Source organism: Tupaia chinensis, unplaced genomic scaffold (genome assembly GCF_000334495.1).
Source record: "Tupaia chinensis unplaced genomic scaffold, TupChi_1.0 Scaffold000601_1, whole genome shotgun sequence".
Lineage (NCBI taxonomy): Eukaryota > Metazoa > Chordata > Mammalia > Scandentia > Tupaiidae > Tupaia > Tupaia belangeri.
Genome location: NW_006160119.1, coordinates 53,835 through 69,533, shown reverse-complemented (window position 1 = coordinate 69,533; position 15,699 = coordinate 53,835). Strand labels below are relative to the sequence as shown.

At 42.2% G+C, this 15,699-nt stretch overlaps 1 protein-coding gene and 1 pseudogene across 1 annotated transcript in view; both read left to right on the top strand.

Annotated features, from left to right (window-relative positions):
* The window catches only part of DNAJC13 (DnaJ heat shock protein family (Hsp40) member C13), a 113,795-nt gene that overhangs the window by 79,503 nt on the left and 18,593 nt on the right, over window positions 1-15,699 (top strand). The window contains 5 exon segments of the mRNA XM_014591586.2: window positions 3,850-4,004; window positions 5,632-5,833; window positions 9,688-9,803; window positions 10,567-10,645; window positions 12,661-12,796. Coding sequence (XP_014447072.1) covers window positions 3,850-4,004; window positions 5,632-5,833; window positions 9,688-9,803; window positions 10,567-10,645; window positions 12,661-12,796 — 688 coding nt within the window.
* LOC106735989 (rab GDP dissociation inhibitor beta pseudogene) lies at window positions 269-2,190 on the top strand (annotated as a pseudogene).

Here is a 15,699-nt window from a genome sequence, read left to right as displayed (position 1 = left end):
AGCCAGTACAACCCTAGAAAGTAATTTGTTTAATAATATTAAAGTGATGTCTGTGGCAGCATAATTTCTAAGCTTTCTATAAAGACAAAATGAGAATATAAAAAAATATACTGTGTAATGATACTATCTTTTTTAATTCTCTAGAAGGGTATATGTGCTCACCAGAGAGAAGGAAAGGGAGAAAGCACCTCGGATGGGGCATGGTTCCGCCATAGTCCCTTCTCCATTTCACCATCCTGTCAGTATTTGGGGCATAAATAAACCTTACGTGTTTCTCAAGCCTCCAGGTCCAGGACTTGAACCCCATGGTCTGATTGTGGGATCTGGTTTCCTTTAATACTAGGCTTTGAGGCCAGCTGTCTATCTTAATGTAACATTATGAATTTTGGGCACCCATTTTTCTTTCCATATCTCTGTGCAGTTATTCTGTGCAGTTACTAAGTCATTTTTTTCTCTGGATGTAATAGTATTAGAAAGAATGCACAGGCTCCCTCCTTTCTTCCCCCTTCCCCTTCTCTCTCCGTCGGAGGTGGCAGCACGCTTCACTGCCTCATCAGCTTCATCCTACGACTCCTTCTGTCTTCTCTTTTCCCTCAGGCCAAGTATGGCCTAAGCCCTTCTCTGCCTCCTTAGAGTGGCCAAAGAGCCCTGCATCTTGTCCTTTTTCACCTTCTCCTTTTTTGGGTCCTCCGTACCCTGGCCTGCCATGAATGAGGAGTATGACATGGTTATGTTGGGCAGCGGCCTGAGAGAATGTACCCTGTCAGAATAATGTCAGTAAATGGAAAGGCTCTTCACATGGATCAAAACCCATATTACGGAGGAGAAAGTGCATCTGTCACACCACTGGGAGACTTAAAATACCAGGAGCACCACCAGCATCCATGGGAAGAGGGAGAGACTGGAAGGTTGAGTTAATTCCCAAGTTACTATGGCTGATGGTCAGCTACTTAAGATAGTGTTTTATACAGAGGTTACTCATTATCTGCATTTCAAAGTGACTGAAGGGAGCTTTGTTTATAAGAGAGGAAGAATCTGTAAGGTTCCTTCCACCGAAGCAGACTCCCTGGCATCTACCTTGATGGGACTTTTTGAAAAACATCGCTTCAGAAAATTCCTAGTGAATGTTGCCAATTTTGATGAAAAAGATTGTAGAACTTTGAGGGCATTCATCCAAAGAAAACTTCAATGTGAGATATGAACAAGAAATTTGATTTGGGACAAGACATGATAGATTTTACTGGTCATGCTCTTGCACTTTAGAGAACTGATGAATACTTAGACCAACCATGTTGTGAAACCATCATTAAGATTAAACTTTACAGTGAGACCTTGGCAAGATATGGCAAAAGCTCATACCTTTACCCACTCGCTGGCCTTGGAGAACTTCCACAAGGATTTGCAAGGCTAAATGCTATTTATGGAAGTACCTACATGCTGAATGAACCAGCTGAAGAAACTGTTGTGCAGAACGTAAAACCTGAAGGAGAGATTGTTGCCTTTAAGCAGCTCATCTATGACTCCAGCTATGTCAAGGATCAGACAGAAAAAGTGGGCTAAGTAATCCATGTCATCTGCATCCTCAGCCACCCTGTCAAAAACATCAGTGATGCTAGCTCCTCCCAGATCAGCCTTCCACAGAACCAAGTCAGCCAAAAATCAGATACCTGTGTTTGCACGATCTCCTCTGCACACAGCGCAACAACACAAGGGGAGCACATGCCATAGTCAGTACAACTGTGGAAACCAAGGAGCCTGCAAAGGTTAGACCAGCTTTGGCGTTCTTGGGGCCAGTTGAAGAGAAATGTGTGAGCATCAGTGCCCTCCTTATTCCCAGAGATGTGGGCACAGAGAGCCGGGTCTTTATCTCTCACACGCATGATGCTATAGCTCTTTTTGAGACAAACTTAAATTTTGGCAAATAATGCATATTGTGTGAAATCAACATTGTATGGCCTACTTTTGTAAACAAAATGGAGAGATTAGAGTGCTTTACCAGTAAATATGTCTCCCCTTCATCTTTCTAATATCATGTATTTTCATGGTATGGCTATTCAGAATTGGTAAGTTGTAACATTCTGTTCACTTTAACCAAACTGGCTTTTTTTCTTAGTGAATGAGCAATTAAACAGAACATTGTGGGACCAGCAGTAAGCGTAATGGCTATGTCACTGAATTCCTGTGTAGTCGACTGCGGATCGAATCCTGGACCCATTGGCGTAAACTCATGATGGGCGCATGTGCGTGCTGCCCAAGATCCCGAGAGGAGAATGGAGGAGAAGGGATTGTGGCATGGCCATCCCCCTGGGGAATAATTTCTTGCTTTCTATCTCTCTGTCTCTCTCTGTCTTTCTGGCGAGCGCACGCGCCCTGTAGCAAAAACCTCTCCAAGAAAAGTAAATGAATAAATAACCAGAACATTGTGATGCTGATGCAGAGAAGTCGATGTGGTGTCTGTATCTTTAACCAGTGTAGCTTTCTCTTGCTTCTGCTGCTCACGTAATTCCCTAGGAATTACGTGCCTTCTGGATAGTGAGATACTAAATAGAATATGATTTGGGACAGCGTCCCTAAGTTTTCCCTATAACTCTCATATTTTTTGGTTATGTCCGGTATCATGGCAGGGCCCAAATAACATAGCCACAAGTTTGGTTTATGTGGGAATAAAGTTCTAACCAAGCTCCAGACATAGGGATTCATTTGGAGGAAGCCAGTATGGTATTCTAACCCTAATAAAACTGATGAGACTCAGGGGAAAGGAACTAATGTCAGAAAGCAGGTAAATGTGGAACCCTGTGGCCAGCCATCATTCAAATCCTGGTCTCAACAGCTTAAAACACATACTGGATACCCGTGTGTGTATGTTGGGGTAGAGAAATGGAGGAAACGGGTTAGGGCGCACCCGTGCTCCTTTGGGGGCGCTCTCTCTTGGTAAGTGCACACATATAACACTAGATTGTTGGAAAACTCACGATGTATTTTTGTATGTTTTTCTATGCAGAAATGTATCATGACTTTTCTGACAGCCCAGTATATGTGTATATTAAGGTAAAGTGTATCATTAGCCCAACTCCATTTGGCCAGCTAGGGAATATGAACTGGTTGTAATTACCATGAGTAGAAATTCTCATCTAGATTCTAGCCATATTCCATAAGTAGCATGTCCTTCAGGCTCCTCTGAGCCTTGTGTTTGAAAGTAAAAGCAGGTGTAGGTAGGAAGACAGCCAGCAGTGTCATGAGTGCCTGGTGCTTGTCCTCACAGGGTCTTTTTTGTGCACGGCCCATTACTGTTACACGCGGTCACAGACAGCCACACCTAAATAACACTGGCAGCGCCTGGCCCTTGAAAAGGTTAGTGCCTTCTACAGGGCTGGAGGCTGTCGGTTATGCTGTGGAGCCCGTGCCAAGCTAGTTTGCACCAGACACCTTTCATTTCACATTTTGTTGTGTTTCCATCTAAATATCCATTAAAGCAATTTGTTCCAGTTATGTTCTTTTCTTAAAATGTACTCTAGTCGGGAACCAGCATTAGCATAATGACTATGTCGCTGGACTCCCACGTAGTCGATCACGGTTCGTGTTCCGGACCCGGTGGCTTAAAACTCACGCCGGGCGCGTGTGCGTGTGTGCCCAAGATCCCGAGGAGAATGGAGGAGAAGGGATTGCAGCGTGACCATCCCCCCTGGGGGGTGATTTCTCGCTTTCTGTCTCTATGTCTCTCTCTGTCTGGCGAGCGCACACGCCCTATAGCGAAAACCTCAAAAAAAAAAATGTTCTCTAGTCATAATTAATTTACTAGAAAGTAAAAAACATCTTTAGCGTCCTGACTAAACTTTGTTTTGTTTTAAGACAAAAGGACAAGATATTTTTCAGAGAAGTATACTTGGGCACATTCTACCTGAAGCAATGGTTTGCTACTTAGAAAATTATGAACCCGAAAAGTTTTCTGAGATTTTTCTAGGAGAATTTGATACACCAGAAGCAATCTGGAGCAGTGAAATGAGGTAAGTCACAAGTCAGATGTATTTTATATTCAGGATCATAGTGATTTCCCATCTGTTGGGACTTTGTTTTTACTGGCTTCAAAATCTAAAGCAACTATAGTTGCTTTAGATTGGTACCAAATCAGATGGTGGGCTTTGACAAGCAAGGCCTTAAGGTATTTTCTGTTCTGACATGATTGGACAAAACAGAGCTTTATCTAAGAATTGGGCCAACTACGACTGGTGCTTTTTAAATCAGTTTATAGAACTGGTTGATAGTTTAGGCAGTGAAGGGAAACCAGCAGTTAGCGTAATGGCTATGTCGCTGAACTTCCATGTAGTCGACCTCAGTTTGAGTCCCGGACCTGGTGGCTTAAACTCAAACTGGGCGCGTGTGTGTGCACAAAGATCCTGAGAGGAGAATGGAGGAGAAGGGATTGCGGTGTGGCCATCCCCCGTGGGGAGTGGTTTCTCACTTTCTGTCTCTTTGTTTGTCTCTCCTGGTGAGTCCATGTGCCCTGTAGAAAAAACCTCTCAAAAAAAAAAAAAAAAAACACACACACAAGAATTTAGGCAGTGAACTGATAATATGTATGTAGGGAATGTATAGGGTTAAAGTCAAGATGTACCTCCTGGGTATTTGGAAGTAGGACTGTATTCCACTAGAATGGATCAGAACAGAGCTACCCCAAATTCCTTTAGAGTGAGGGTTTCGTGTCCACCATGTTTTGACCTTAATCTAGAGGTTAGCTTTCTAAGGACTGTCTTTCTTGGAGGAGAATGCCATAGGAGAAGCCTGTGGAAACTCAGAAAAAGAAGAGGCGTAGAGGCAGATGACATTTTCCAGCCGGGCTCTGTTCAAAAAAGACTTGAGAGCCTTCATAATTCCAATGTCAGGGCTGCCCCTGTGAAGGACCCTCACTCCTGTTAGCTAGATGGGATTTGATCCTCCAAGTCAGTGGTTCACTGTCCTCACACCGACTTCACCCTGTCCATATTACTTGCTGCTTATCATTTGACTTTTCAGTTAGATTGACCTGTAGTTTTGGCAACTGGTAGGCACTAATTGGAATATATGCTCTCTGGCAGTAGTATTTTTCATTGGGAAAAAGTATCTAGAAATATGAAGAAGTTAGCAGCATGATTTTTGTGTAACATTTTTCTCCTAAAATGGGCTAACATGAGTTCCTGTCTAAAAGATTTATCTTTCTGTGTCCTGACCAAATCAAGTTTCTGATTCGCTGAGGACCAGGTTACAGACCATGGTGAGTTAACTAAAGTAAATACCACATAGTGAGCTGCTTTGTGGTAATTGCAAGTTTGATTTTCCTGGCTATACCTCATGTTTGCAGATACCATACCGTTTCATCTTCTAATGGCTGATTTTTTAATAGGAGATACTAGGAGTATCAGCCTTTTCCCTCTGTGATCTTTACAGATAAGTGTGAGTTATAGATAAATTTATTTTTATTGTTTTTTTTTTTTACACTATTAACATTTTGTTTACAAAATTAGAATACACTTAGTAACGGTTTCCCATTCTCATTATAGGCCAGAAATTCGTGTAATTATCTTGCTCAGTGAATACTTATCTTAACCTCTAAAATGGTTCCTTCATAATGCTTGACTGGAGGTTTTGTAATTGTAGGCGGCTCATGATAGAGAAGATTGCAGCCCATCTTGCTGATTTCACACCTCGTCTTCAGAGTAACACAAGAGCACTTTACCAGTATTGTCCCATTCCGGCCATCAGCTATCCACAACTAGAAAGCGAACTGTTTTGCAATATTTATTACCTCAAACAACTTTGTGATACACTCCGGTTTCCAGATTGGCCAATTAAAGATCCGGTAAGTCAGCAGTTTAATTTGTACCTTTTTAAACCATAAACTCCTATGAAAAGAAGGATTATAACTTTAAGTTTTCCATTTTACTTAAACACTGTTTTACTCTCACTGTAGGTCATTATATTTGGGTGGATCCTAGACCAAAAGATAATTTTTGAAGGAATATTAAGAACTATACAATCTTGGGGGCCAGCAGGTGGTATGGTTAAGGATGCTGAACTCCCATGTGACCGACCTTGCAACTTGCTTTCTCTCTCTCCCCCTCCCCCCCCCCAGTCTGTCCCTCTCTGGTCAGATTAAAAATAAATAAATTAAAATAATCCTTTTTTTTTTTTTAAAGAAATATGCAATCTTGGGACCAGTAAATAGTGTAATGGCTATGTCACTGGACTCCCATGTAGTCGACCGCAGTTCGAGTCCTAGACCTGATGGCTTAAAACTCACTCAGGGCGCGTGTGTGTGCGTGCCCAAGATCCCAAGAGGAGAATGGATTGCGGTGTGGCCATCCCCCGGGGGGGGGGGGGGGTTTTTTTTTTTTTTTTTTCTCTTTCTTGCTTTCTGTCTCTCTGTCTCTGTCTGTCTGTCTGTCTGGCGAACGCACATGCCCTGTAGCAAAAACCTCTCCAAAAAAGAAAGAAAAGAAAAGAGATATGCAATCTTGATCTTTGTTACAAAGCCCCCCGCTCCCGCCAAAAAAAATAAACGTTGTACATATGACACAGTTATATGCCATAGCACCTTGGTGTACGTGTGCCTTTATAACAGATTGTATAAACTCCCCAGTACTGAAGTGATGCAGTCTGGGATTAAGCTTCAGCTTGGCCGTTCATAACTCTGCTGAGCATGGCTTGGTTTCTCTCAGCCACAGTTCTTATCTCTAAAATGATACAGTAATAATAGCTCTCTCTGGTCCTGGTCCTGAAGATTAAGGGAAAGTTCTCACAAGCATGGTTCTTAATACACGTAAGAGGTGATAGCTGTGACCTCCATTTGTAGCAGTCTGTTCTGTCTGCCTTCTGATTTCCTTTGAGCCCTATAACCTGAGTCCTGGATCTCTGTGGGGAGGCTAGAATATAGGATGCCTGGGTGCCCACATGGTTCTGTTACTAATTTAATGTAGGTTTTATCATATTACCATTTAAAAGGTTTTAGAATAATTTCCATTTGTACCAAAAGTTACAAACTCTTTATAGTGCTATAACCAATATCTAAGACTAGGCTTGAGATAAGAAAAGAAAAAAGTACGAGCTTCCCCCCCACCCCCTTTTCTTTTCTTTTTGCTATGGGGCACACACACTTGCAAGAGAGAGAGAAACTGAGAAGTCACCTTCTCAGGGAGGATGGCCATGCCACAGCCCCTTCTCTGCCATTCTCCTTTTGGGATTTTGGGCACATATGCATACATGCCTGGCATGATTTTCATGCCACTGGGTCTGGAACTCTAACCTCAGAGTCTAGCCATATGGAGTCCAGTGCCTTGGACCAGCAATGCATGCTACCTGTTGGTCCAAGTATGAGCTTTGTAGTCAAACATAGGTTTGAATCCCGCTTCATCACTTACAAACTGTGAAACATGCACTCTCCCTTTTAGAATCTCCATGTTTTTTTATATTGAAATTCTATATAAGAATTAACTTTGTTGGGGCTGGCAGGTGGTATGGTGGTTAAGGGCACTGGACTCTCACCTGGCCTGCTGCGATTCGAGTCCCAGACCTGAGGCTTGCTTTCTTACTTTTCCTCTCTTGCTTTTGCTCTCTTTCTGTCCCTCTCTGGTCATGTTAAAAAATAAAGTTAAAAACAATTCTTTAAAACAAACAAAAAAAGAATGAACTTTGTTACAAGGGCCAGGCAAGGGCATAGTGGTAACCCAACTGAACCCACATGGAGAAGGCCCTGGGTTTGTGCTCTGGGACCTCCCTGAGCACACTGGGCGTGTGCGCCTGGGATCCACCCTACTGAGACGGGGTGGACTGCATAGATCCTATTGGGGCTGCCTTTTTCTCTATCTGTTTCTTTCTCTCTCTCTCATTAAAGAAAATTTAAAAAATAAGAATGAACATTACTAAACACTATGAAGCACTGAGCTTGGCATACACGCTTCCAATAAATATTAGTGCTCTGTTTGTCACTTGCTACTCGAACTCCTTTTTATTTACTCTTTACACTCGTTTGAGTGCGAGTGTATCAGTAATTTATGTTAGATCATCTTGAGAAGCATACCACAGACTGCTTTCTTTCTTAATTGTAGAATATAAGCTTATTCATTTCAGGTTGGTGTGTGTGTGTGGTTTTTTTTTTTTTTTTTTTTTTTTTGGAAAGGTTTTTGCTATAGGGCATGTGCGCTCGCCAGAGACAGAGAGACAGAAAGCGAGAAATCAACCCCTGGGGGTATGGCCACACCGCAATCCCTTCTCCTCCTTTCTCCTCTCGGGATCTTGGGCACGCACGCATACATGCCCATCATGAGTTCAAACCACCAGGTCCAGGACTCAAACCGCGATCGACTACATGGGAGTCCAGTGACATAGCCATTATACTAACTGCTGGTCCCTTAATTTCAGTTTTTGATATTTTCTGAGTGTTGCCTTAAAAATTAAAGGTAGAGGAGCCAGCAGGTACCATGGCGGTTGAAGTACTAGACTCCCACATGACCAACCACAGTTCAAGTCCCAGACCTGGCAGCTTGCTTTCTCACTCTCCCTTTCTCTTTATTTGTCTCTCTCTGGTCAAAATTGAAGTATACTGATAATAATTAAAATTAGAAATAAGTAAGTCTTCAAGAAAAATTAAAGATAGGGACATAAATTAGCAGAGAATAAAAATATCACTTAAAATATAGAATAAAATAGTCTTTCAGGACGAGCAGATGGCATAATGGTTACGTTGCTGGACTCCCACATAATTGACTGAGGTTCAAGTTCTGGACCCGGAGGCTTAAAACTCACACCAGGTGCATGTGCGTGCATGTCCAAAATCCTGAGAGGAAGGTGGAAGAAAAGGGATTGCGATGTGGCCATCCTCCCGGGGAGAGATTTCTTGCTTTCTGTCTCTCTCTTTCGGGCGAGTGTATGCATCTTATAGCAAAAATCTTTCTTAAAAAAAAAAAAAGAAGAAAATTTTTTTTAATAGATATCTTACTTCCTAAGTTATCCAACGATGCTAGAAGTTGACTTTGTTTATTGTATTTTAGAAAACTATTGAACAGCTTAGAAATGCCATTTTCAATAAATAGAGCACAAAAATTCTGTAACTTAAAAACTATTTTTTTGGAGAGGTTTTTTTTTGCTATAGGGCGCGTGCACTTGCCAGAAAGAGACAGAGAGACAGAAGGCGAGAAATCAGCCCCCAGGAGGGATGGCCATGCCACAGTCCCTTCTCTTCCATTCTCCTCTTGGGATCTTAGGCACACACGCAAACGCGCCTGGCGTGAGTTTAAGCCATCAGGTCTGGGACTCGAACCACCGTCGACTACATGGTAGTCCAGTGACATAGCCATTATGCTAACTGCTGGTCCCTAACTTAAAAACTATTTTTCAAAATAGTTGGGACCAACAGATGGCACAATGGTTATATCGCTGGACTCCCACATAATTAACCACAGTTCAAGTCCTGGATCCAGTGGCTTCAAACTCACACAGGCACTTGTATGTGCATGCCCAGAATCCCAAGAGCTGAATGAAAGAGAAGGAGCTGTGGCGTGGCCACCCTCCCCACACCCAGGGATTTCTGTCTCTTTCTCTCTGGCAAGTGCACACACCCTGTAGCAAAAATCTCTTTTTTTAAAAAAAAAAAAAAGAAGAAGAAGAAGAAGAGAGGTTTGACTTAATAGATGTACATTTTAATCCTCTGTCTTTAAGGTTAAGCTTCTAAAAGATACCCTTGATGCCTGGAAAAAGGAAGTAGAAAAGAAGCCACCTACGATGTCAATAGATGATGCTTATGAAGTGCTTAATCTGCCTCAAGGACAGGGGCCGTGAGTTATTTTCCGTATTGCAGTAATAAATGTCTGCTCTACCATAAGATACTAGTATCAAAGACTAAATTACATTTAAATCAACCACTTTAAGATTTTTCACTATTCTCTGATATACCTGCTGTAGGAGCAGCAGCGTGAAGCTGTGCTCATGTAACTTCGGATAACTGTAAATTCATTAGCCCAGTTGTACTCTGTTCTTCTTGGTGTCATCACTGTCCTATGTGTATGAGGTGACATGTAGAGTACCTGATGATTGGCACTCACATACTCCTTTTTACCTTTCCGTTTGCAATTTGTGTTATACATGAGGAAGAGATTGATAGCATCATGCTTAGAACACTAAATAACAGATTTGGAGCACATGCATATATGCAAGAGCAAAATGGTTTAACCCACAGTTTCTTAAATAAAGGCTAAAATTGTGCATTTTTTGGTAAGAAAGATTTAATGCCTTAAAATTACAGAATTTGAATTTATATTTTGGACATTTTGACAACATAGAAGGGGTTTTTACAAAATATTTCTTAGTTCTTCAAACCCCGAATATTGCTTTGTAATCTCATGTAAATATTAATACGGACCTTACCTAGGAACCTTTTAAGTATTACCTTTCCCCTGTAAAGTTAGTATATGAAAAGTAATCTTATTGAAGTCTTACTGGCCTTAATTTGGTGCCTAGTTTCATCAATTATAATTCTTGATTTAAGTAAATGTTCTTTCTTGTATCTTGTATTCATTAAATAATTTTTCTTTTTAACAGGCACGATGAAAGCAAGATTAGAAAAGCGTACTTCAGACTGGCACAGAAGTACCACCCGGACAAGAATCCAGAAGGGAGGGTATGTGCTGCCTGTGGCTTCGGTGTTGGTTTCCTTCTGCTGTGTGACTGTTTTGGAGGAGGAAAGACACTTCCAGTATTTGTTCCGTCATATATGCCTACTGTATGCTTAATAAACTTCTAGCCGTATGCCTATGATTTCTGCATGAACGGTCCCTCAGTTTTCCAGAAGAGCTAGTCTGTGACTGGAAACCTGTGGGATTTATTCTCTCTCCTTACCTATGTCTCTCTGAGGATCAGCTCTGATGGGCAGTCACAGGGGTCACTCAGAGTTCAGAGTGTCCGTGTGCCGTTCGTGAGTCGTGCATGCGGCTGCGCCCTGTTCTGTCCAGGAGTCGTGCTGCCTGTGAGTCATGCATACCTCCAACTTTGTATCACTCTTACTGAGGAAGGAAGAAATTTGGTTCCTATTTTAAATCATCTGTTACCAGTATTTCCTGATCCTACCTCGTTCATTGAAGATTCATCCATAAAAAATAAAATTAACCATGCTAAGACTAGCGGTCTATTGCTAGAAACTTGGATTAATTTTTGCTAACTTCCCTATTGTTGGTTTTCGTTGGAAACAGACAGAGTATTCCTGAGTGGATTAAAAAATAAATAGTAATAGCAAATTAAATTAAATAATTATTTTTTAAAAAAAGCAAAAACAAAAAGCAGTGACATTGAAAAGATGCCACTTTTGAGACCAGCAGTTAGTGTAATGGCTATGTCGCCGAACTCCCATGTAGTCTACCACGGTTTGAGTCCTGGACCTGGTGGCTTAAATACCACCATGTTACTTGTTTCTACAGCAAATTTTAATTCACACCAGGTGCGTGTGTGTGCGTGCCCAAGATCCCGAGAGGAGAATGGAGAAGGGATTTGTGATGTGGTGGGCACCCCCCTTGGGGGTGATTTCTCATTTTCTGTCTCTTTGTCCCTCTCTTTCTGGTGAGCGCACACGCCCTATAGCACAAACCTCTCCAAAAAAAATTTTTTTTTATTTAACTTTATTTTATTATTATTATTTTTTTATTTGACCAGAGAGGGACAGAGAGAGATAGAGAAAGTGAGAAAGCAAGCTGTCAGGTCCAGGACTTGAACCACGGTCAGCCATGTGGGAGTCCGATGCCCTTAACTACCGGACCACCTGCTGGCCTCCCACTTTTACACACTTAAGGCATTTTTAATCAGAAGCCTATTTTTGTTTTGATAACTTCATAGTAATTCAAATTCTTCTGGGCCAGAAAACAAAATAGGGAAAAATCTTAAAATCAGCTACTGAGTTGTCAGACTTAGTCTGCCCTGTTGAAGCACTTCGTAAAGACACGGTGGTAGAAACAGGTGGTACTGACACAAGAGTCAATGGGCGTAATACCGTATGTTCGTTTCTGAGCAGGATTTAGGAGCCAGGCCTGATCGTAAATCTTTAATGGGCCACCAGTTGACTTAGTGTCCTTTAGCAAGTTACTGTTTCTCAGTTATGATATCCTCATATAAAAATGAAGTAAATGGTATTGAGATCATTCTATAGCTTTTTTAAAGAAAAAAGTAGCCCATGGGAACCAGCAGTCAGCGTAATGGCTATGTCGCTGGACTCCCACATAGTTGACTGTGGTTCGCGTCCCGGACCCGATGGCTTAAAACTCATGCCGGGCACGTGTGCGTGCGTGCCCAAGATCCCGAGAGGAGAATGGAGGAGAAGGGATTGTGGCATGACCATCCCCCCTGCGGGGTGATTTCTCGCTTTCTGTCTCTATGTGTCTCTCTGTCTGGTGAGCGCACGCGCCCTATAGCGAAAACCTCTCAAAAATAAAAAATAAAAATAAATAAAAATAAATTTAAAAAAAGTAGCCTCACCTTAATAGTATAGGTATTTAAATGAATTTAAAATTTAGCTACTAGCTAAATTACAGTTGGAATGAATTATAAATATACAAAAGAATAAAGTTATTGGTAAAGAAACTGTATCATGTTTAAGTTGTGATTTGAAATGTTCTAAACTAAAGTTTAGTTATCTTTGATTATATACAGGATATGTTTGAAAAAGTAAATAAAGCCTATGAATTTTTATGTACCAAATCAGCAAAAATAGTAGATGGACCAGACCCAGAGAATATCATTTTAATTCTTAAAACACAGAGCATCCTCTTCAACCGTCATAAAGAAGGTAAGGCGTATATTATTTTCAAATTTTATTCTATTCTCTCATTAATACCACCATGTTACTTGTTTCTACAGCAAATTTTAATAGATTTAGAATTATTGGGCTAGCTCTGTGGCCTAGTTGTTAAGGTTGCCTGATTCCACATGGCCAACCTCATGATTTAAATCCTAGACTTGGTAGTTTCAAGAAATACACTGGGCGAATGTATGCACATGCCCAAAATCCCAGGGCCAGCAGTTACTGTAATGGCTATGTCGCCAGACTCCCATGTAGTCGACCGCAGTTCGCATCCCGGATCCGGTGGCTTAAAACTCATGCCGGGTGCCTGTGTGTGCGTGCCCAAGATCTTGAAAGGAGAACAGAGGAGAAAGGATTGCAGCGTGACCATCCCCCCTGGGGGGTTTATTTCTCGCTTTCTGTCTCTCTGTCTCTGTCTGGTGAGAGCACGCGCCCTGTAGCAAAAACCCCTCCCCCCCCCCAAAAAAAAAAAACCCAACAGGATTTTGACGGTATTCATAAAAAGACACTTGGAATCACATTTTCGATAAAGGAAAAAAGTAGCTTTCAAAAGGAAAGCCCAGAATATTCATTCTTAACCTCCCTTTTCCTTAACTGCGTTTTTTTTTTTTTTTAAGAATTATTTAATTTTATTTATTAATTCACTGATTTTCATTTTACAGAGAGAGACATACACACTGAGAGAGAAAGGGAAAGTGAGAAAGTAGCCACCAGGTCTGGGACTCGAACCGTGGTTGGCCACGTGGGAGTGTCCAGCACCTTAACCACCACGCCACCTGCTGGGCCCCCACTGTCTATATTTTTTAATAATTGACATTTTCACCAGGTTTTATTATTTCTTTTTAAGTGACCTTTAAATTTTATGGAATTATAAAGCTAGTTTTTGTGTTTACCCATTTAGCTGTAAACATACTAAGTAAAATCTAGAATTAGAAGAGTCACTTAAAGTTGTTCTCATTATATACATAACTCTAAAAGTCTGTGAAGATTAAAAATACCAAGAATGTTCAAGATTCTAAAAAAGCAGTAGAAACTTTAAAAATGCTCAGATACTTCTCCTCATACCTCCCATCCTCCCATTTTCCTTTTTTTTTTAAGAGATTTTTGCTATAGGGCGCATGCCCTTGCCAGACAGACAGAGAGAGACAGAAGGTGAGAAATTACCCCCCAGGGTAGATGGCCATGCCACAATCCCTTCTCCTCCATTCTCCTCTCGGGATCTTGGGGACACATGTACCTGGTGAGAGTCGAAGCCACTGGGTCCGAGACACGAACTTCAGTTGACCACATGGGAGTCCAGCAACATAGCCATTATGCCACCTGCTGGTCCCATACCTGCCATTTCCTGTCACAGCTCTCAAGACCCTCTAGTTCTGTGGGACAGTTTGAAAAACACTAGTATAGATGAGATTCACTGTAAGTATGATTTCAGAGTCTAGGGTCATTCACCCTTTGCAGTGGCCATATCAGTAGCAACTTAGAAAACCAAGGAGTATGTTAATAACATTTAAAGATTTGTTGGGGGCCTATTTGGGTGGATTTCAACATTGAAACTATCCTTCGGCTTGGGAATTAAACTTGAGTTAACACAGCACAAAGTGTCGGAGACTCATTTGCATGAGAGAGAAGAAAGAGCACTGTGGGGATTTGGAATAGCATGAAGACTGTTGTGTACTTGAACACAGAAGAGAGAGATGCACTTTAAATATGTATTAAAAGGATTAGTCTGAGTATATAGCAGTTGGATCAGTAAAGAGAGTGGTGACTAATCGACTCACTTTCCTGTATGAACTGAACAGGACGCATTTGTAAAACATTTATTTTATGGCATTTATAACTAATCAGAATTATTTTAGAAACCTTTTTCATGCCTGTCGTCACACACACCCACACCCATCACACACCCACGCCTGTCATCACACACACCCACACCCATCACACACACATATCCATCACACACACCCACAGCCATCACACACACCCACGCCTATTACACACCCATGCACGTCACACACCCACGCCCATCATCACACACCCACGCCCATCACATGCCCATCACACACACAAGCCCATCATCATACACCTACAGCCATCACACACACACGCCCATCACACACATGCCCATCACACACATGCCCATCACACACACACGTCCATCATCACACCCACACCCGTCATCACACACCCACGCCCATCATACACACACGCCCATCATCATACACCCACAGCCATCACACACACACGCCCATCACACACACACCCATCACACACACACGTCCATCATCACACCCACACCCGTCATCACACACACACACACATCATCATACACCCACGCCCATCACACACACACGCCCATCACACACACGTCCATCATCACACCCACACCCGTCATCACACACACACACACATCATCATACACCCACGCCCATCACACACACACGCCCATCACACACACGTCCATCATCACACCCACACCCGTCATCACACACCCATGCCCATCATACACACACGCCCATCATCATACACCCACAGCCATCACACACACACGCCCATCACACACACACGCCCTTCACACACACACCTGTCATCACACACACATGCCCATCATCATACACCCACGCCTATCACACACACACGTCCATCATCACACCCACACCTGTCATCACACACCTACGCCCATCATACACACACGCCCATGATCATACACCCACAGCCATCACACACACACGCCCATCACACACACGCCCTTCACACCCACACCTGTCATCACACACACACGCCCATCATCATACACCCACAGCCATCACACACACACGCCCATCACACACACACGCCCTTCACACCCACACCTGTCATCACACACACATGCCCATCATCATACACACACG